Source organism: Xiphophorus couchianus, chromosome 9 (assembly GCF_001444195.1).
Source record: "Xiphophorus couchianus chromosome 9, X_couchianus-1.0, whole genome shotgun sequence".
Lineage (NCBI taxonomy): Eukaryota > Metazoa > Chordata > Actinopteri > Cyprinodontiformes > Poeciliidae > Xiphophorus > Xiphophorus couchianus.
The window spans coordinates 2,161,061-2,182,347 of NC_040236.1; the positions used below are offsets into that span (position 1 = coordinate 2,161,061).

At 40.8% G+C, this 21,287-nt stretch overlaps 1 protein-coding gene across 2 annotated transcripts; it reads right to left on the reverse strand.

Moving 5' to 3' along the window:
• Positions 1 to 4,745: 4,745 nt before the first annotated feature.
• ptenb (phosphatase and tensin homolog B) lies at positions 4,746 to 20,174 on the reverse strand. 2 transcript variants are annotated; one of them, XM_028027133.1, is made up of 9 exons: positions 20,093 to 20,174; positions 15,307 to 15,391; positions 12,925 to 12,969; positions 9,492 to 9,535; positions 9,179 to 9,417; positions 7,954 to 8,095; positions 7,470 to 7,636; positions 5,698 to 5,943; positions 4,746 to 5,473 (listed from the first exon to the last, which is right to left on the reverse strand). In XM_028027133.1, the coding sequence occupies exons 1-9, from the start codon at positions 20,172 to 20,174 to the stop codon at positions 5,285 to 5,287; spliced, it is 1,239 nt and encodes a 412-aa protein (XP_027882934.1). In that variant the 3' UTR covers positions 4,746 to 5,284. The 2 variants fall into 2 exon arrangements, with proteins under 2 accessions (XP_027882934.1, XP_027882935.1); XM_028027134.1 differs by lacking the exons at positions 9,492 to 9,535; positions 12,925 to 12,969; positions 15,307 to 15,391; positions 20,093 to 20,174 and adding an exon at positions 8,640 to 8,689 and having other exon boundaries at positions 5,285 to 5,473; positions 9,179 to 9,237.
• Between the last annotated feature and the right edge of the window lie 1,113 nt (positions 20,175 to 21,287).

Here is a 21,287-nt window from a genome sequence, read left to right on the forward strand (position 1 = left end):
TAGTTTGTTTTTGTCAATTTAATGGTTTTCCAACTGGGCAAAACTGCTGCTGATTCATCTGTTCAAACATTTTCCTGGAAAGTCGCCTCAGAGTAAATGGTTCAAACAGAGAAAATGGCTCTCAGTTGGTTTACTCTAAATTCTAAAAGCCTGCAGGGACTGTAACCCTACAGTTTTGAGCTGTGGAACAGCAGAACAAGCTTCTGTACGGTTTCCTAAAACCGTTCCTTAATTTCTCCTCAGGGTTCTCCTATACATCTTGGAAGTTCTCAGACAGAACCACATTCTGTTCTCAGAGAACTGGATCAAACCCTACAGAATATGGTGCATTCTGGGAGCAGAACCGCAGCTTCAGGGCCGGAGCCGGCAGGACAATCGATGTTGGAAATGCTTTAGTTTCACAGCTTGCTTCTAACATCATTCAGGTTGTCATCTATCTTTTGACTTCTTGAAGGTCAATAAGAGTCGTAGTTTTTAAAGAAAGAGAAGCACCATGGCTGTTTATAAATAGTTTATTCACTTTACAGTGTTTTTTCCATTATAAAATGGGTAGCGGCAGATAAAAGAGGGGAGGGGTCAGAATAATATGTGTGTATTAATGTATGTGTATAGTAACAACTCAAAGTGTCACAGCAACTCTGCTGTTTGACTTCTGACTGAAAGAAAAACATTTACAAACATCTTTTGAAGCTGATGGTTCCACAACTCAGAAGTTGTCAATGTGTTACTGACAGCCATTCTACAGGAACAGTCTACAGTTGTGATTGAAGGTTTTTATTGTTTGGAACTTAAAATATCCACTGAGTAGCAGAATCAGATATTCCACTAAAACTGAACACTGATGTCATGAAATGTACAGGTTCAAACACCAACATACGAACAACATTTTGCTAATCAGCTGAACAAACGTTACTGACTGGACAACCAATGACCACTTCAACCCAAAATCACACAAACATCCAAGTGAGCTTTTTGTTGATGGGAATGGAGATTGAAATGGAACCCAAATGGTCAAATCAAAACCTATTGTAGTTTTGATTCAAACATGAGCAATGTGATATATAATGTCTTATAAGACATGATTCTGTCTCCTGGTCTGTCTGATAAAGTCAAATGGCCCTCAGTTGATGTGACCGTTAATACCTCTGATCCATGTAGTCCACTCAAAACCCATTTCAAAAGTCCAGAACCCACTTTTCGGAGCAGGAATCAACCCGCCTCTGACATGTGAACTTCCTGAATGAGCTGCAGCTTAGCATCTGAAACCCAATGAGATGGGCTGAAGATCCAGAACAAGCAGAGGCGTTATCTTGGAGCTTGTTGCTATTCATACAGGGAGTTCAACAGGATTGTGCTTCCAATTGAACACCTTACTGGTTCCAATTCTTACTCAACAAATCTAAACATTTGAGAATCTTATCTGAGGATCAGTTCTGAGACACTTTAGGATATCAGCACCTTCAGGAAAGGCCATAAATTCATCCACCTGACGCTTGTCAGAAAATGAGCAGCTGGTCAATGTTCTGATTTAGCCAATTCTGCCTTAACTCCTAGTGCCAGGCAGTTTCCCTTACAAAGTCCAAATCCCCCATTAAGATTATATTAACCCTAAACCATTAAGCTTTGGAGGGGGAAAAAAGCTCCAAGAACCAATATGGAATGCTTCCTCATTGATACAGGATTAGGAATTTGGAAGACTGTTGGAAAAACTTCAACAGCTCTCAGAAACCTAACAATTTTTGCCCAGTTGTCAGTTCTCTGTTTTCATAAACCTTCATTTGACATATCGAACCCTTACCGACACCAGACAGAAAATTTTCAGTCCCCTTCAAAAGTATTGGAACAGCAAGGCAAATTGCTTTGAAGACATTTGGGTTCAACATCAAAACATGAGCATGACTAGAGTTCAGAAAGTCAACTTTTCCTTCCTGGTTTTTACAGTAGATGTGGTAAGCACATTTGGATATCTCACCATTTGTGTTGCACCACAGCATTTTTAGGTGAGCAGAAGAACAAAGAAACTTAATGTGAATAGTATTTAATATTTGGTGGCATAACCTTTATTTGTAATGAGTGCCTCAAGCCTTCGACCTATTGACATCACCAGCTGTTGCATTCTACATTTGTGATGCTATTCCAGGCTTTTACCGCAGCTTCTTTCAGTTCTTGTTTGTTTCGGAGGGTTCCTCCCCCAACTCAAACATTTCAGGAGGTGAACTGCATTCTCTTTTGGGTTAAGGGCAGGTGATTGACTTGGCCAGTCTAAAACCTTCCATTTTTTTCCTCTGTTGAAGTTCTTTGTTTTGCTGGATGTGTGTTTTGGGTCATCGTCCTGCTGCATGATAAAATTTCTCCCAATTTGTTTGGGTGCATTTCCCTGTAAATTGGCAGACAAATGTTTCTGTACACTTCTGAATTAATTCTGCTGCTACCATCATCACTTACATCAATAAAAAATAATGAGCCTGTTCCTCCACCATCCTTCACAGATGACCTTGTGTGCTTTGAATCCAAAGCAGCTCTTTTCTTTCTCCAAACTTTGGCCTTTCCATCACTTTGGTAGAGATTAATCTTGGTTTCATCAGTCCATAAGATTGTGTACCAGAACTTTTCTGGCTCATCTCTGTACTTCTTTGCAAATTTCAATCTGGCCTTCCGATTCTTACTACTTATAAGTGGTTTGCATCTTTGGGTATAGTCTCTATATTTCTGCTCTCCGAGTCTTCTTTGAACAGTGGATTGTGATATGTTCAGCCCTGCACTGTGGGGTCGTTAGTGATGTCACTTATTGATGTTTTGGGATTTTTCTTCACAGCTCTCCCAATATTTCTATCATCAGCTACTGCTGTTTTCCTTAGCCGGCCTGTTTGCCGTCTGTTGCTCAGTAGTTTTTTTCTTATTCAGAACATTCCAATTGTTGTGCTTGCTATGTCCATTGTTTGGCCAATGGGCCTGATTCATTCCCCTTCTTTTCTCAGCTTCAAAATGGCTTGTTTTTCTCCCATAGTCAGCTCTCTGGTCTTCATGTTGGTTTATCCTCTTCAACAAGAAACTCCTAGCTACTAGGTTTAAGCATAAGCCAAAAAGTAGACTAGTCAAGCAGAGCTATTTAAATGTTTGAACAATCAACGTTAAAGGCAACACCTGGTCAACAAGGAACACCTTTCAAATGTTCCAATAGTTTGGCTCATTTGAAAAATGGGTGGATTCAAAGAAAGGGTGGTATGTGTTGAGTTGTTTAACACATCTACATGTACAAACCAGGAAGTAAAAGGTGACATTCTGAACTCTTCTGTCATGCTCATGTTTTGATGTTAAACCCAAATGTCTTCATTGTTCAACAAAAACAATGCAATTTGCCTTACTGTCCATTTTGGAAGAGACTGTATCTGACCCTGAGAGAAAATGTTCTACAAGGTTCTACCACTCCAATATGTGATCAGAGCTTCAGCTTTCACCCCATGGACTTGATCTAGGTCCAGATGGCGAAGTTTCATGACCAGTGAAACTTCTCCAATTAGACAACTTCAGAGTTTTCATGGATCTGAACTAAGAGACAAGAGTCCTTCATAGTCAGATACGCTCCAGCTAAGTCAGTTTCCGTGTGATCCAATCTGAAGACTGCATAGCAAATAGAGTTACAGCGCTGATGCAACATAAGAGGAAAAAAAATATGTAAAACTAGAGGAGGAAAAAACTGACCAGAGTCAGGATCTAAACTGGAACATCTCTAAGTAGCTTCAGAAAAATTTAAACTTGCTGTCTAGATTACATTATCTCAGTTTGAACAAACATTAAACATAAAAAAAAAATCTAAGTTAAGAACTTTGAAATGCCTTGTTGAAAATGTGCTATATAAATAAAATTACCTTACCTTAAACATTAGATTCTGATTTGACAAATCTGGCCCATTAGGAGGCTCTATCATTGAACCTTCTGAAATGTTTTAGCACCAGAAACCTTACAGAGAACCAGCTTAGCTGTAGTGACACTCCGAGGGATGGGGCACAGCCTTCTTAAACAGTTTCAGACCAGTCATTCTAAAGACCTCATGATCCTTCCCAAACCTGGATTGCATTTCCAGAAGGCTCTGTAGCTTATATGATAGTTCATAATACTAACAGAAAGCTGTCGAACAACCAGAAGAGCTTTTCTAGCTGGATTGAACATGTTCAGGAATATTTACAAGGCTGAAGCATCCGGAACAGGGATGGTTAGAGAGATGAGCTTGTTTGCTGTTTAGGTTAATGACAGATAGAAGCTAGAGAAAAACAGAATACACTTCCTATACCTGGGATTGGACAGACTCCAACAGCTGATTGACAAAATGCCAGTTGATTTGGAGTAGATTTCATTAACAGGGTTGGAAACTCCCTCTGAGTGACACATGGATCCGACACTTCCAAACTAAGAAATCCAAACACATACTGTGCCAACACAAGGGTTTGAATCGATCTGAGCTGGAAATCCACAACACTATGTCAGGAGGACATCTTAGGATCAGAATCCAAAGCTAACCTTAAAGATTTCTTGCTCTGACTAGTAAAATAAATTCTAAACCAATGGTTAACAATTAGCCAGAAAATCTGCAAACTAAAATATCCTGCTGCGATCTAGACTGCTTTACATCCTCCTCAAGCTTCCTACCAGAGCGTTGGGATCAAACTCAACCAAATGTTCTAATTTTAAAACTTCTGGATTTCTGGAACTTCCGTGCATCTGGGTTCACATCTGAATCTTTTTTGATCCTGATCTTGATTGGATTATGATCAATTTAAAGAAACATTTCAATAGGAAAGCAGCTGACATGATTTTGGACAAGAATTTAATGCTCAGAGAGAAGAACCAAGCCGGAACTCAGACAGGACAGAAATGGAAACAAAGTTAGAATATTTTTGTTTTCAAAACAAAAACATTCTTCTGGAGGAAAGAAAAAAAGATGAAATAAAAGATTCTAGGAAAGGTTAGGTTTACCTCAATGAAGAAAACCTCTGACTTTCTGAGATTCAAGTTTTACTCAGTTTCTGTTAAAATGTCCCATTCTGTGCCTCAGTCACTTCCAACTGATCACCCCATCATGATTGTTTGGTTGTGCACCGAGTAGATAAAATACGTTTGGTGTCATTATCTGATCCAAGCTCTTTAGACCCCGAGTCCACAGATCAATTCTGGCCCAGACTTCTGGTCCAATACTGGTCTCCATCCAGTGTTCCTGGCCTTGTGTATTTATGTACACGTTTACACTGAATATGTGCGTGTCTGTGTGTGTGTGTGTGTGTGTGTGTCAGACTTTTGTGATCTGACTATGGAGATCATCTTCAAATGGTTCGTTCTCAGGATCTGAGTCTGTAGTGTCCGAGTAGCGATAGTGATCCGGCTCGTTGTCGCTGACATCTGGGGTCACTGAGGTCGACATACTGCACGTGTCACAGTTGGCTCCTTCCTCCACAGTCTTTGTGAAAAACAGTTTGACCTGAGAAACAGAAATAGCAAGAATGTTCTCAATGAGCAGAAAAATCTAATGTTCCTGCACCCAAATGAGCAATATGATTTATTCTTTTTATTTTTATTTTTCCATAAAGAAATCCTGAAAAAGTTAAAGAATGATTATCCAAAAGTGATTCAGAGAACATCTGTGAAAAGTGGACATTGTTTCAGTCTGAATGAACAATGACTGAAGCATCAATCTGGGTCTACCTTAAAGTTTGGGGAGAAGTTCTTGTTGGCTTTATCCTTATTGGCTTTATCCAACTCATTCTTGTCAAGTGTCAGAACCAAGAAGTCTCTGTCGTTGGTCTCACTCCCCATCATCAATTCTGGATTCTGAAACATTCTGTCAGAAAGATCTCGAAGTGTTGCAAAGCTACCGTTCTCCAGTCTGTCCGAGGACTCCTCTGGCCCTGGGATGAAGAATGTGTTGATCCAGAAATGAAACATCTTTTCCTATAAGGACACAGGAAGAAGAGTACCAAGGATCAGTCAGCTGAGATGGTTTGTGTTGTAAGTTCAGGTGTTCACAGTGGTGAAGATTTAACCTGAGCTTCATCATTAGGAATGCCTGAAGATCCATGCGGAAACTCAAACTCAGATTAAACTGGAAAGACGGGATTGGCGGAACATCCTGTAGAATGTAAGAACATCTGGAGCCGGAAAAAATGAAAAGAGGTTCTTGCCCTACTTTTTGCAGTGGAAATATATGTTTACCCAGAACCTCTGAAATTAAACAGAACCCATTCAGAAAAAACAACTTATTTTTAAACAACATTCCTAACCCTCACCTATTAAGTTGCAGGTGTTTTACATCTGGTCTGATCCGGATCATGTTCTAGCTGCAAAACCAAACACTTCCCCAACTTTTCCAGGGAAATCCCAAGGCACGCCAAAAGCACAGTCCCTCAGTGTGTTCTGGAGTAGTCTAGAACACAACAGGATCTATTCTAGACTCAGTTGTGTTGCTAAGAACGTGGGTTGGAAGTGCCCGGAACACTTCACCTGGGAGGCGTTTAGGAGGCGTCCTAACCAGATGCCTCAGCCAATTCAACTGGCTGCTCTAGATGTGAAGAAGCAGCGGCTCTACTCTGAGGCCGTGCTGGATGATCAAGCTTCTCACCCTATGCCTAAGGGAGAGGATAAACTGTGGAAAAACTTGTGGAAAAACACTGTGGAAAAACTTCATTTCAGCCACTCCCCAAAGCTTGTGACCATAGAAGAGGGCAGGAACATGGATCAACTGGTTAATAAAGAGCTCATCTCTTGAGCTCTTGAGGTGAAGTGCACCTCTTGAAGTATGCACAAGATATGCACTGATCCTCATCCTGGCTGCTTCGCATTCAGCTGCAAATTGTACCACTGAAAACTGGAGATCACAACCTGATGAAGTCAATAGAACCACATCATCTGTGAAAAGCAGAGACAATCCTAATGCCACCAAAACATATCACCTTTTAACACTTTGGCTCCATCTAGAAATTCTGTACATAAAGGTTGTGAACAGAACTGGTGATCAAGGGCAACCTTGGCGAAGTCTAACTCTCACTGGAAACAAGCCAAACTTAATGCCAGCAACACGGTATGAAGTTGTATAGGGACCTAGCTTAACAAAAGGTGTGGTACCCATACTCTGGAGCACCCCCTACAGAATTCCAGAGGGACCCAGTCAAATGCCTTCTCCAAGTCCACAAAAGACATATGGTTGGGCAAACTCCCATGTGTCCTCCAGAACGCACTAAGGGTGTAGAGCTGATTCAGTGTTACACGACCAGGACGAAAACCTGGTCGTGCAACACTAAAAGGAGTCTTCTGGAATCCGAAATTTGACTAACCGGCAAACCCTCCTCTCTAGGACTCCTTTTCTAATTCAAAAAGATCAAATGATCTCAGTTTTAAAAATAAAGTCAAGAGAGCGAGAGCTTCACCATAACATCCTTACCATCTCCTCTTAACCTTCTTCACCATGTACTGCTGCTCACCTTCTTCATCATCTTGTTCTGCTTGTGAAAGAACTCCACCTTGATGTCTCCGCAGACAGGTAGTGGCTGAGGGAACTCAAACAACATCAGTTTGTCCTCCCTGCGAGTATAAGCAGGGTTGTAGGTGTGGATCTTCACTTTTAGCTGGTAGACCACGAAGTGAGGGTCTAAAGACACAAAAACACCTGAGCGTCACTCCCTTCTCCTAGATCATGTAATGAACTGAAATGGAACTCAAATATGGCCTGCAACTGAACCGAGAGCAATTTGGGTTATTGTCTTTGTCTGGGTAGGGATGTAGAATTGAGATTGTGTCAGCATACAGGACTAACCTTGGTTTGGGTCCGATTCTAGAACTGAAAAGTGTCTGGAACCAATATTACATTTCTAACATGATTTCAGTATAAACTAAAGCAGAGACTGAAACTAGGGCTCTGGACTACGAAAGATTAACTAGGGTCTGGATCTGGTTTCTAGAACTTACTGCATGTACCAGCCGTAAACATGGGGATGGTTTCGAACAACATTTTGTGGAAGAGCAGGGCCACAGGTCTGTAGTGCAGCCGGTTCCTGAGCAGGAAGTTGTAGTAGATGACGTAGCGGCGCTGGCTGGGAATGGTCACACCCTGAACACACACAAAGAATAACAGCGTCAAGATTGGGTGTATTCACACCAGAAAAGTCCTTTGGTCCACTTGTTTCATTCAGACCAAAAGCGGACTTTATTTTTTTTTTGTTTGGTGCAGTTTACTTTCACATTGTACTTTTTGAAAGTGAACTATACTTTGTAAACAAAGCCATGTCATTAATGATTGTTGCTAACATTTGATACAAATGATGAGGAGCGGAACAGAGCACAGACCCAGAAAGAAAGAAAACAAACATGCAAGTCCTGCATGCTGAATTTATGTTGTACGCATTAACATGTGCTGTTATTACAATAGCAATACAATTTTGAATGTCAAGAGCTGGTCATTCAACTCAGGTTTCGCGATATGATATTTCTAATTTTGGAACCACGTCAGCAAATGCGTGCTGCTAACTTAATAAGCCATGACACAACATGCTGGCAGCAGCATTGCTAAGCAGAAGACGACAGATCAGGTATGATTTCATTACAATTAGTACATGCAGTAGTCGTATTAGCAACACTGAAGGGCTCATTTTTACCATGATGCCCAGCAACGGTGTCTCGAGAAGTCCAAAAAGACGTATGTTTCCTGTAGTTGGTTCAAAACGAGACAGGTCTGTATTCACTCCAAAAGCAAACCGTACCAGTGTTAGTTTAAAAGTGGACTCAGACCACTAACTCAAAAAGTGGGTCTCTCTCTGTTTGGGGAGCACCAGGGTCCGCTTGAGTATATTTACACCTGCACAAAAGGTTCAAACCAAAGAGGAAACGAACTCTAGTCCATTTAAAGCAAACCGAAGATGACAGCTCAGTTCAACCAGCTGCAACAAGAACATAAGGATCTTATGTTCTGCTCATTATTTCTTTCTCCTTATTGTTAAACCTCAAACCTAACATACTCGGCAGCTCCAACTTTATTTGCATTCCGACCTGACTCATGATAAGGAAGAGAGATCAGGAGAAGGATCAAGGATGTCGGTGTAAACTCAATAACCAGAAGGACATTCCTGCTTGTAACATATGGCAAACACACGTGTTTTCATCTTTACCTGGTCTTTGCTGTTCCTGACTTACTGACCTTCTTGTCTCTTGTCCGGACCTCTCCATAGAAATCTAGGGCCTCTTGAGCTTCCTGGAACTTCCCTCGATGCAACAAGTAGGCACAGATCATGACTCCAGTGCGGCCCTTTCCTGCCTTGCAGTGGATGGCAGCCACATGATGCTCATCTTCACTAAGCCACTGATCCAAGTCCTCACAGAATGGCTTGATTAGCTCCAGCTGTGGGGGGTTGTGGTCTTCGAATGGATACTGAGCCACTGAAACAGAACTGAGTAGTTAGTAAGGACAAATACCAAAATCTGGTCTTCCAGTAGGTCAGGGACTGTCTCACCTCTACAGCTGAACTTCGAAGTGTCATAGTGTCGCTCTGCACATCTAAGGAAATAGGGACACCTTTCAAGAAACTCAAAGACATTGTACAATAATAAGATTAAAAATAACAGTAATAAGAAATCATGGAAATGTTACACAGTAAGAGAAATTTTAAAAAGAAGGGTTTTGAGTATAGAATCTGTATGAAATCTCACTTTAAATTTGACTTGTAGATTTCAAAGTGAGAAGGTCAGAACAGTGACAGATGGTGGTATTTTGAATTCAATGAGCTTAGAGTTAGAGAGCCAGTGCATATTTTGAAGAACTGTGGTTATGTGGTCATGGGAGAGGGTCTGAGTTAAGGTTGGGCGATATCCAGGATTTTCCAAGCCAATATTCGTCAGTCTATCAAATGACAATGGGTGATATATTCACGCAGGTGACTTTTGGACTTTTTTTGTGTGTGTGTAACAACTAACCTAACAACGATTCGCCAGCTTAGAACACAAAAGCAAAAACAAATGGAGGAATTAGTTGCCAAAAAAATACAAAGTCACCTATTTGGGATTGCTTTGGCTTTAAACAGGATGAAGAGGTAAACCACAGGCTGTGGACTGCAACTTGAGCAGTTTCTCTAGCAAGCACTGAAAAAGTTTTTTCACTAGCAGAAATACAAAACACAGTTCAATAAGAAAATTACCATCCCGTATGGACACAGGGATCCTTAGTTGTAAATATCTCTCAAAGGAAAATGCATAAAAGACATTTCCAATTGATGTCACAAATAGCAGGCAAACATACTGATCTGTGGGCAGCAACTTGTTGAGAGGAGCTAACATCAGCTGGTTTGCCTAACCACATATTTGTGGCTCACAAAATCATGAGTGCACCTTCTGGACTCGTCTTCAGATCCACCGGTAAAATAATTAACCACGTGCGCAGGCTGCACAAACTGCTAAATTCAAAGTAGGATTTCATGACATGCTTGTTTCCTTTATAAAAGCATTTCTAAAATTTATCTAGAAGAGATTGCAGTTTCCCTTTTTCCTCCTTGTTTGAATTCTGCATAGTTTTTAGATGTTTACATTATGTATTTATTTTGAATGCATCAAATCACTCAAAAACTGTGGCAGAGGTTTGTTTTTCTTCTTTTAATTTTAGTTTGTGTTTAATTTGGTATTTGTGTGGTCATCCAAATCCATAAGCACAATTAAACTAGGGAAAGGCCAGTCACCCCTCACTGTATTTCAATAAAAGTATTTTCTGAATATAGTGTAGCGTCTGTAGGCCTGTCATGATAGCAAATTTTGCTAAACGATTAATTGTCTCAAAAATTATTGCGATAAACGATAATATTGTTTGAAGACTTTTTTACACTGATTTAATGTAAATGATGTAATAATGCATGTGATTTCCTGCCAAAGATAGATACACTTTATTTTCAAAAGAACACTTAACACTTGAGCTGATAAACAAAATAAACAAAACAACCAAAAACAAAAATAAAATGGATTCTCAGTCTCCATGAACAAAAAACTCACTTGAAAAAAAAAAAACTAAACAACATAAAGCCAAAGTGGAAATAAATACTGCATTCAACCAAAAGAGTGCAGATTATGAAGTCTGTATACTATGTTGCCCTTCAGTAATAATTAGATTTAAATAGAGAAAATGGGCACATCGACTACCTGATGCAATAGTTCACACTACACGATTTTTTGCTCCTATTTTTCCCCTTATCTTAGAACGTTGGTCTTTCTAAGATTGAAAGTACTGGGTTCGATTCCCGGCCCGGGGTCTTTCTGCATGGAGTTTGCATGTTCTCCCTGTGAATGCGTGGGTTCTCTCCGGGTTCTCAGGCTTCCTCCCACAGAACAAAAACATGACTGTCAGGTTAATTGGTCTCTCTCTCTAAATTCTCCCTAGGTGTGAGTGTGTGTGTGAATGGTTGTTTGTCCTCTATGTCTCTGTGCTGCCCTGGACAGACTGGCGACCTGTCCAGGGTGTACCCCGAGATAGGCACCTGCAACCCTCCCGACCCCATTAGGGACAAAGGGTGAACAGAAAATGGATGGATGGAGGATGGATGGATGGATGGGCACATCAACTACCTGATGCAATAGTTCACACTACATGATTTTTTGCTCCTATTTTTCCCCTTACAACAATCTTAGAACGTTGGTCTTTCTAAGATTGTGTGGTGTGTTATGGTAGATCGTCGTTGCCGCTCTGATCCAAATCAGGGGTTTTCCCCGACTGGGAGCTTAACGCAGCCTGTTGAATGTGACAGGTAGCCAATCAGAAAGCGGGGATTCTCCTCCGTTCTTTATGAGGGGAAATTACAGACTGGAATCCCAAACAGCTGACACGGCGCAACCCGAAGTCCAGCGGACATTGGAGATGATATGTGGAAACAACATTAATGTTTATTCAACATGCAAAGAATATAGAAATGACAAGAGGAGGAGTTGGAGCGAAATTGCTACCACAGTTGATAAACCCGGTAACTTTTCAGCTGTTCTTCGTTAACGTGACATAAATAGGTTATAATGAGTTTCATTCAGTCAGGACTTTACGCTGACACTAGCCACATGCATTGCAGGTAGATTGTAGTAAAGCATTGATTAATGCCTGGTTTTAAAATTAGTTCACTGAACTTGTAGCCATTATTTTGTGCCCATTGTTGGACACCACACGGCAGGACCGAACCCGATCGAACCGTTATACCTAGGATTTCTGTCGGCTAACGTGTGGTCTGTCAGGTTTTGAAAATGAGCCGACAATCGGCTGACAGCTCTAAGATTGTGTAGTGTGCGCTGGGCTTTACACTAAGGAAATGAGGAAGGGAGGAGTCAGTGGAGAGCACCGGAGTTGAGCCTTTTTTCATTCGGTGTCATTAACAGAAAGAGAAAAAGGCCGGAAGAGACGATAATGCAGATAATTAAAATGACGTCGATAGTTTAAATTTATCCTACATTAATTGATTTACCGTTTATCACGACAGACCTAAGTGTCTGTCTGTTCCAGGTTTGGTAAATAAATCGCCGCTGCAGTTGGAGGCACTTTGGGTGAAAAAAACTGGAATGGCAGTAGTTGATGGAGTGCTGCGTCTTTTGGCTTCAATCAAGAATTGTTATTAGTGTAATAAAAAAGTAACTCGTAGGCAAAAACAAAACGTCCTTACGAAGAAACAACTGGCAAAGTGCGCAGCCTTTCGTCGATGGTCAATAAATTTATCCAATTGCCCAACTTAGTACGCAGTTGGGCAGGCAGCTGAGTTTTGTATGAGCTGGAGTTTGTTTAGACTTCTTAATTAACACCTTCATAATTCCCTGAGGAAGGAAAATCTGGAGCAAGAAATCTTTGACCTCTAAACGTCTTTACCAGGAATGCTCCTAAATGTGAAGAGTTCAAAAGTTGAACCAGGCTAACAAGAGGAAAGTAGTACTTACAAGTTATAGATCTTATAGTGATTCTTGTGCTTGGAATCCAAGAACCTAAAAATAAAAATAAGTCAATTAGGTATCATAGATCAGTTTGAGTTTCCTAAAAGTGGTTTCTTCTACAGAGTTTCTCTCTCAAAGTGAATATGATCTGTTGCAGTGGTGATGTTCAGTCTCTATAAAGGCGGATGCTGTCCCATGTATCTCTGCCCAGTCCAGATCACCAGAGGTGAAGGTCCAACACGCTTAGGGCAGAGGTCTCAAACTCTCTCTTTTTTTTAACTGAACCAAAACGCACCAAATTCCACAGCACATCTGCATGATAGGGTTGTCAAAATCAAGCTAGCATAACTGACTCACTTCTCTCTACCTCCCTATTTTTTTTTTTATTATAACTTTTTCCCCAACTAGTTGCTATCTAGTTGTGGTAGTGTTGACAATTAGTGGAAAAGCAATGCATCCCTTATTCTTTTATGTATCGTGTATATTTAAGATTTAGTGCACAATATTAACAGCTAAAATCAATAGCTGTTAATATTGATTAACAGCTATTGATTGTTAATCAATAGCTGTTGATTAACAATCGACAGCTATTAACAATAGCTGTCGATTGTTTTCGACAATCGACAGCTTGTCGATTGTCGAAAACGATGAGCAAAAGACTGATGAGTCTTTTGCTCATCAGTCTTTTGCTGATGAGCAAAAGACTGATGAGCAAAAGACTGCTCATCAGCAAAAGACTGCTGATGAGCAAAAGACTGCTCATCAGCTAGCAGTCTTTTGCCCTCCAGCAGGGAGCTGGACGATGGGATCTTGCATACGTGGCATCACGTTGCAATACCACAAGATAAGTACCAAGGGCATCACATTTCACCAATCAGTGAAAAGTTTTAATTTAAAAAATAGAGATGAAAAGGGAAGCAGGTCAGTTGTGCTAGCTCGACTTTGACAGAATTCAGTGTTCTTGGTTCAGTAAAAAGAAAATAAAGGCGACCCACACATTAACTCTGACAGATCATCGGTAGAGCAGGTGCATAAATTAGCTTATCAACCACTGCTAGTGTTCAGATTTAGTTTTAAAAAATAGATTGGAAATTAAATGTTTAATTAAAAAAAACCCCAAAAAACAACTTAGTCTTAAGCTAAATATTTAGCTAGCAAAACAAATATTTAATTAGGTATTAACTACTTAGTTTTGAAAACTAAATATTTAGCTCCAAATTAAATATTTATTTGGAATTCTGACATTTATAAATGCATGAGTAAGACAGTGGAAACATGACTAAAAATGGACACCTAATTTTTTTAACTCAGGCTAAATAAATCAAATTATTGCTGTTATTTTTTTACTGTGTAACTCTACGAACTGAACCCCATCGTAACGGACTGCATGTTCTGCTCTTTGTGTGGGAAGTGTCTCCATGTTTTTTGGTGTTGAATCCCAATGCACTCTGGAGCTGTTGTTAGTCAGTTGCTATGGCAATGGGTCTGTGTGTAGCATAGCCAACAGAGTGATAAAAAAGAATGAGTGGTTTTGAGTTGTTCAACGGTTTTTCTGCATTATGTCACCTTTCCTCTTGCGTACTGCACCGAATTAACAATATGTACATCTCCAGGTTTAATTTTGTTAAATTAAATGTAAAACCACGGCAGCGTGGTTCAGGATGCCAAGTAAAATATTTTTTTTGCTCTCCACCGTTGTGCACATACGTAAAATTTCCAAACGAAAGCAATAACATGCAGCATGTCTATATTCGACATGCTGCATGTTATTGCACTTTAGAAACCACTATGATTGTTACAAGCATTTGATTTTAAGATCGGTAGTCTCTCCTCTTTATTTCTTCTTCTGTGGTATTGTTTGTTAAATTGTGCCCCTTAGATCCTCCCCTTTTGTGATGTTGTCTTGTTGGTGTTGGTTGCTTTTTTATCTAAATACATCTAGGTTATTTTTAGATTTATTAAGTGCATTTTTGTTCTCATTGCCATTATAATATATAAATCCATCCCATAATGTGAATATTTAAGTGAAGGTACGACTGTATACATTACATCACGGTCACTAATAACCAGAACAACACAGAAAGGATTTGGTTACACAGAGAGGTAATAGTTAGAAGTTACATTGTCACAGTGCAGAACTTATCTAACTGTACACAGTATGATTATCACATGATCCAACTAACATGTAACAACCCTCCCAGTTTAACAGTTACTGTGGAAAACATGGAACATACAAGCATCCAAATTTCTTATTTATGACATATTGTTTGAGAACGTTAACGAGGCAGATGTCTGCATCTCGACTCTAAAGCAAACCCTCAGTTTGATTTTTTCATAAAGCTGCTTTGTCTGTGGCCCAGCTGTGTTCTTGTTCTGTCTGTGACTCACCGAACAACATCATCGATATTGTTCCTGTAGACGCCCTCAAGTCGCTCAGCGGGAAAACCCATGGCAATGATGTTGGGATAGATATCTGATTGGTAAGTTCAGGAAAAAAACCTGTGGAACAGCTCAGAGAAAAGTTTCTAAATCGGCAACATAAATAGTTTACAACTCATTCTCTTAACAACTCAAATCATTCACAGTGTTAGTCTCAGATTTGTATTATATAAGCCATGACAAGCTCTCAGCTCCGCTGATTGAAGCGCAACAAATTTTTTAATCAATATCCAGGGCATGGCAGAGCCTGTGTGGCATTAGGCACTATTGACATTCAGATCCTCTGGTTGTAAGAGTGGAGGTGGGTGGGTGTGCTCATTCCGCTCCCCACAAGATGCCGGTTGCCCATGTCACTCATATCAGAAAAAAGATGTCCCAATCCGATTATGTGATTGGAAATCGGGCCAATCACATGCTTTCTAACTGATCGGAATCAGGCGTTATAACCCGATCAGGGACCAGATATATATGCATATTGATTCTAAACACAAATGGGAATAAATAAGAGTATCTTGGTTATGTGGTGGTACAGAATCTGAATATCTCGAAAGAACACATGCGCAGCTCATTGCAGCAGTGATGGCTGTAAGGCAAAGCAGAACACAGCATCAGCTTGGAAGCACTGTTACCAACTTAATCACGATGTAACGGGGAACTTTTCAGACCCCTGCTTAATTTTTTTTTTTTTCTCCAAAAAAGCGACTAGTGACAAATCCAGCTCTCTTTGGTTTATTGGGGACTTTGCTGACAAAACGGGAAAGAACCTTTAGTACTGCAGTGAGAGCTGCCATGAGCCCCTCCCTCCTCCGAAGCCCTTGCTGGCTCATCATGCAGGAGAGTGGAGGAAACTCCATCCCGTTTCCATATTCCAATGGAATTACGCACGCACAGAGCTGCCGGTGACCCCGCTCTGGACGAAATATAATGCAAATATAGCTTTTTATGTTGTCCAATGTCTTTTTGAACTGAAACACCTGTATTTGATTTACACTGCCTGTGTTCTGTTAAATGATAAATAAGGTGGATAAAATTAAAAATAAGTGACAACCTGGATCTGTTTCTTCACCCTTAATTTTTTTAAATGTAGTTTTGAAATATCGGATCAGGACCTGATATCAGCCAATACTCAAAATCAAAGAACTCTGAGGCAAAAAAAACCCTAAAGTGGAATCTTACTTAGGGCTGCAGGGAACACTGATGTTTTTAAAAGCAACCTTGACACTATTCTGTAAGCAGCAGCTGTAAACCAATGAGCTTCTTATCTGTCATGACCAGGACTGGAGTCTGACATTTACATGAGGTTAATGTACAGCATTCCCCCTGCACTCTGAGCAGAGCAACTCAACACCAAAAGAACAGGTTCAATTCCTTAAACTATACTGCTTCCATCAATTTCCTTATATTCCCTACCCAGATATTTCTGAGAACTGATCAGAATTTATGATCAGCTCTCAGGAAGATTTTATGGAATCAGCCTGAGGTCAGACCAAACCAGACATAGTACCTGATGCAAGCAGAAGAAGCAGAACAAGCAGAACATCAGTACATCCATTTCTTCTTGTTCTGTCTGGAATAATTACGGTTTTGCTGGAATTTACCAGCAGCAATGTGACTGTGGAGTCACATTTCAATGTGCTTAAATCCTAACAAAGGAAAAGTTTTGGATTATTTATCCAACTTCTGAATCCATTCAGATCTTCTTAATTCTGCTGCACATCAGCACCACCTTCAGTCAATTTTCAGAAACTGCCTTTCTGACACTGCTCAGTCAGACTAGACGGTGGACCCACAGACACACAAGGTCATTTAAAAAAAACAAACAACATCTAAGTTCTGATTGTATGTGGGTCTAGATCAGGTTTATACTCTGCTCCGTACCAGATCAGCCACTCTGAAGATAGCAGAGTCTCTGCTGTGAGAAAATATTTTAAAACAAACCTAGGTTGGTTTAAAACCAACCTAAACCAGGTTTTAAACCTAGGTTTAAAACCAACCTGGGTTGGTTTTAAAATCTGCTATCTTCAGAGTGACTGAAGCAAACAGTGATCTGGTGCAGAGCAGAGTATAACCTGATCTGAAACCAAACCAAAATGTATCTATTAAATCCTCTGGCAAGAAACTCATCCTGCTGTTCTGGAAAAGGAGGACCCAACATTTAATGCCTGGATCGCAGTATTGACTGATACGGTACATTCTCAATGACAAACTGGGAGATTTTGAAAAAATCTGGAAACCAGTACAAAATCTGGCTGCAAAGAGGTCCTGCAATCACTTATGAAAGAGAAAGACAATTAAAAATGTACTGTACAAGCCGTAGTCTTACTGTGCCTAGGTAGAACTCACTAGGGAAGTTACATAAAGAGAAGTGGGTGATGTTATCCTTCAATCCCTTTGTCTATGTTTTTTGTTTGTTTTTCTTTGCCTTCTTATACTGTGTTTATTGAAGGACAAAAATGTCAGAGGCAGTAATTCCATCTTGATCTCTGCTTAATGGAAGCCTTGCAATAAAAATATTGTAAACAAAAATATTGTAAACTAGACCAGAACCCAATTTACCTGAGCCAAAGTTTCCTGAGCTGCAACATGACCCTAGTGCTCAGAAAGCTGCAGCTGGTCAGCCTCTGTGCAGACAGAACTGCTTCAACGACTGGAACTGCACACGTGCAAACTGAGTTGTAAACTGCTCTCTTATTTCTTTTTTAATTTCCTGAATGTGATTCAGGCTGAATCATCAAATGGAATTTCTAAATCTGCAGACCAAACCTCATCAGGATCTGTATGGAGGAATTTTTCTGCCATAATTTGAGAGCACACATTTCCAGTCTGAAAGCAGGATCTCATTACTTTAAATACTTGTGCTTGCATTTTCAGTTTAAAAGCAGAACTTCATGTCTTTCTTCTCAAACATATTATGCTTGTGCTCAAAACTTCTGCTCTTTCAATTGTTCACTGTGCTTTCTCAAACCTGTCTCTGCTCAGATCAAAACTCAGCTTGTAAACTCTTCTTGCTTGCAAATTCTTTTCTGCTTGCTCTTAAAACAAAAAAGTACAGTTGCCTGGCAACCTCTCAGCCAATGTTGAACTGGGTGTGTTTGTTTATTTCTAGTGGGTGTGCCTGTGTGGCTATTGATTGTAGCAGCCTGTGCTGCCCACTGGATGTAGGGAGAAACAACAACATCAACTTTCTGCTCCGTGTTACAACTTAGAGATAAGGAATTTGGGCATACAGTCTTCGATCAATAGCTTAACATTGACTTACATGACAGACAGTCTGTGTTGCCTTCCTCACTAAAACTCAGCCAGCAGTGTGCTACTGATCGCTAACAGCCTACTGGAGCCAGAAAATGGATCCACAGAACCAACTGTGTTTCAACTTAGATAGAGAGCATATTGTGACTAAGTTGACTAAGATAAAGAGACCAATTAACCTGACAGTTATGTTTTTGGACTGTGGAAGGAAGCCGGAGTACCCAGAGAGAACTCACATATGCACAGGCAGAACATGCTAACTCCATGCAGAAAGACCTGGGGCCAAGAATTGAACTCAGGACCTTTGTCCTGCAAGGCAACAGTGCTACCAACTGTGCCACTGTGCAGAACAAAAGACATGAAATCCTGCTTTCAGACTGAAAATGTGTGCTCTCAACTTATGGCAGAATTCCCCTATAAACCTCGCTGGTTCAGATCCACAAACAATCCACACATAACACTGTACTGTGCTTGGGAATATCCTGGCATTACAGGATATTTCCCTTCTTTAACACACCATCAGTGTGACCAATGTAAAACAGAACTGTGAGAATGTAATGCTGTCTGCAGATCATGTTCTAAAGCACAAGAGCCCCATCTGACTCATTACACATTCCTATCCTGAGTTCTCACAGTATTTCCCCAACTCATGTAATCAAGACCAGTCTGTGGAACCTTGTAATTTCTGTCTGAAGATCTCACCTCAAACTCCACCAGGAGCTGACATCTCCACTGATTCTATAGTGGATTTACTGCCCCATGATGTAAATTAAGGAAGAGGAGGATGCTGCTGCATCATAAGATCTGTCTGAGTGATCACCTGACCTGAAGAGCAATGCTGCAATGAAGATTAGACTCTGAAACAGAACTCAGAAATCTGTCTGCTTGGTTCTTCACATGCCTTTTTTCCAATACAACCATGTAAACTGTGTTACTCAACAGGTGAATTCAAACCTTTAATGAAATAGTCATTCAAAAAATCATGCTTGAAGGTAGAGTGTCATTAAGACTACTTGAGAATGTGCATTAAAGAGAAATTGCATTTGCTGTTTTCTGCTGTGACTAAAGCATGAAGCTTTGCATAAACCTTTACCTGCAGATCATGCAGGGAGAAAATAATCAATCTAAGTCCATCAAAAGCTGCGCTCCTCCTGCCTAATGAACCTGTCACCTTAACCCAATGGAACCAGAGGACAAGCAGCTGAAGTCCCACACTCATCTCTGGAACTTCAAGATGTTTTCATTATATTTCAACAAAACCGGGAAGGACATCCCTCCGAGCTGGAACCCAAAGAGGCTTTGCTGAATTTGAAAAAATACGTTTTCCTACTACAATAACCAATCTGTGACTTCTCACAATAACCCTACAGCTATGAATAATCTATAAATACAGGATATATTTGCAGCTATATCTGTGATTCTGCAGTAAAAGTTGCGTTTTTAATGCAATTATGCGGGGAGTCCCACACTAACAGGTGAAAGATACAAGTGAGGTCCAGGTCAAACCCATCCTCCTGATACCGCCGCTTGTTCCTGCTAACGATCTCCTTGATTAGATTAGCAGCCATAGTTCCCAGAGGTCCGTTAACCAAGCACCAGGGCACGGCTGGGAACCCTCGATGCCCCGCTCTGTCGGCTTAGGACAGATGAGCTAACGACGACAGCTAGCTATGAGCTAGCTCCTCGCTAGCCCTCCAAGCTCCACAGAAATGATAGAATAACACTAGAAATCCTCCGAAAAATATTCTCACAGCAGTCAACGGCCTGAGTATCTCTCCGGGTTCCGCAGCAGCAACCGGATGCTAACCGTCATGCGTGTGGACAGCCAGCCCCTGGCCGTCGGCGCTGCTTTCTGGGTCAGCTCGGGGGCTGCTCCCGCTGTGGGCCCGGATGTTCAGGTCCCCCGGTCCAGACACAGAACCACCGCGTCGCTCGCCAGTGCAGACCATTACCTCCGGACAGATCCAAGGGAACTGTTCCCGGCCTCGGAGAACTGCAAAGACGCAGTGATTAAATGCAGCAACGCGGAGAGTAAAACAATCTCCGAGCAGCGACCACAGAGCGTCAAGTCTGCGGCAGTATGGAGGACATTCAGTGGCTTTCAAAATAAGGGATCGATCACAACAAGAATTTTACTCTTGCAATGTAATTTCTGAACTGCGTAAATTTTCCACCAGCGTAAATCATTAATAAAATGACCTTTTTGCCTCCTTGTCTTTTCTTAAGTACATTTGAAGAATTAAAACCAACAGATTTTGACTATTTCCTATGTTCTATATAAACTTCGGTTACGTCATGCCACATGCTTTTATTTTCTACAAGACGAACATCCTGTTGCCGCCTTGTTCAAAATAATAGAAAATCACTGGTTCAGTTATTTTGTGTCCTCCCTGCCACTGTCGCCAGAGTCCAGTCTTGTACCGACCACTGAGCCAGCACGTCTGATTTGTTTCTCCAGCTTGGAAAGGTTTGCCTTAGAGAGATCTGCCACCCCAGCACATCACAGCGTATAATGAGACGCTGATGACAACAGACTGGTAAAACAACCCCAGCAGCTTTCCACATATGTTGAAGCAGTGGTGCCCAAAGTCGGTCCTGGAGGGTCGGCATCCTGCGTGTTTTGGTTCTGTCCCTGGTTTAACGCACCTGGATCCAATGATGGCTCTTTAGAAGGCCTAAGA

What these genes read in the sequence shown, in the direction of transcription:
- ptenb (XM_028027133.1), bottom strand. Translation starts at nt 20,174, where the DNA reads ATGGCTGCTAATCTAATCAAGGAGATCGTTAGCAGGAACAAGCGGCGG. An exon ending in CACTATAAGATCTATAACTT is followed by an intron (nt 9,536 to 12,924) that starts GTAAGTACTACT and finishes CTATTTCCTTAG; the next exon opens with ATGTGCAGAGCGACACTATG. An exon ending in AGAACAAGATGATGAAGAAG is followed by an intron (nt 5,944 to 7,469) that starts GTGAGCAGCAGT and finishes GTGTCCTTATAG; the next exon opens with GAAAAGATGTTTCATTTCTG.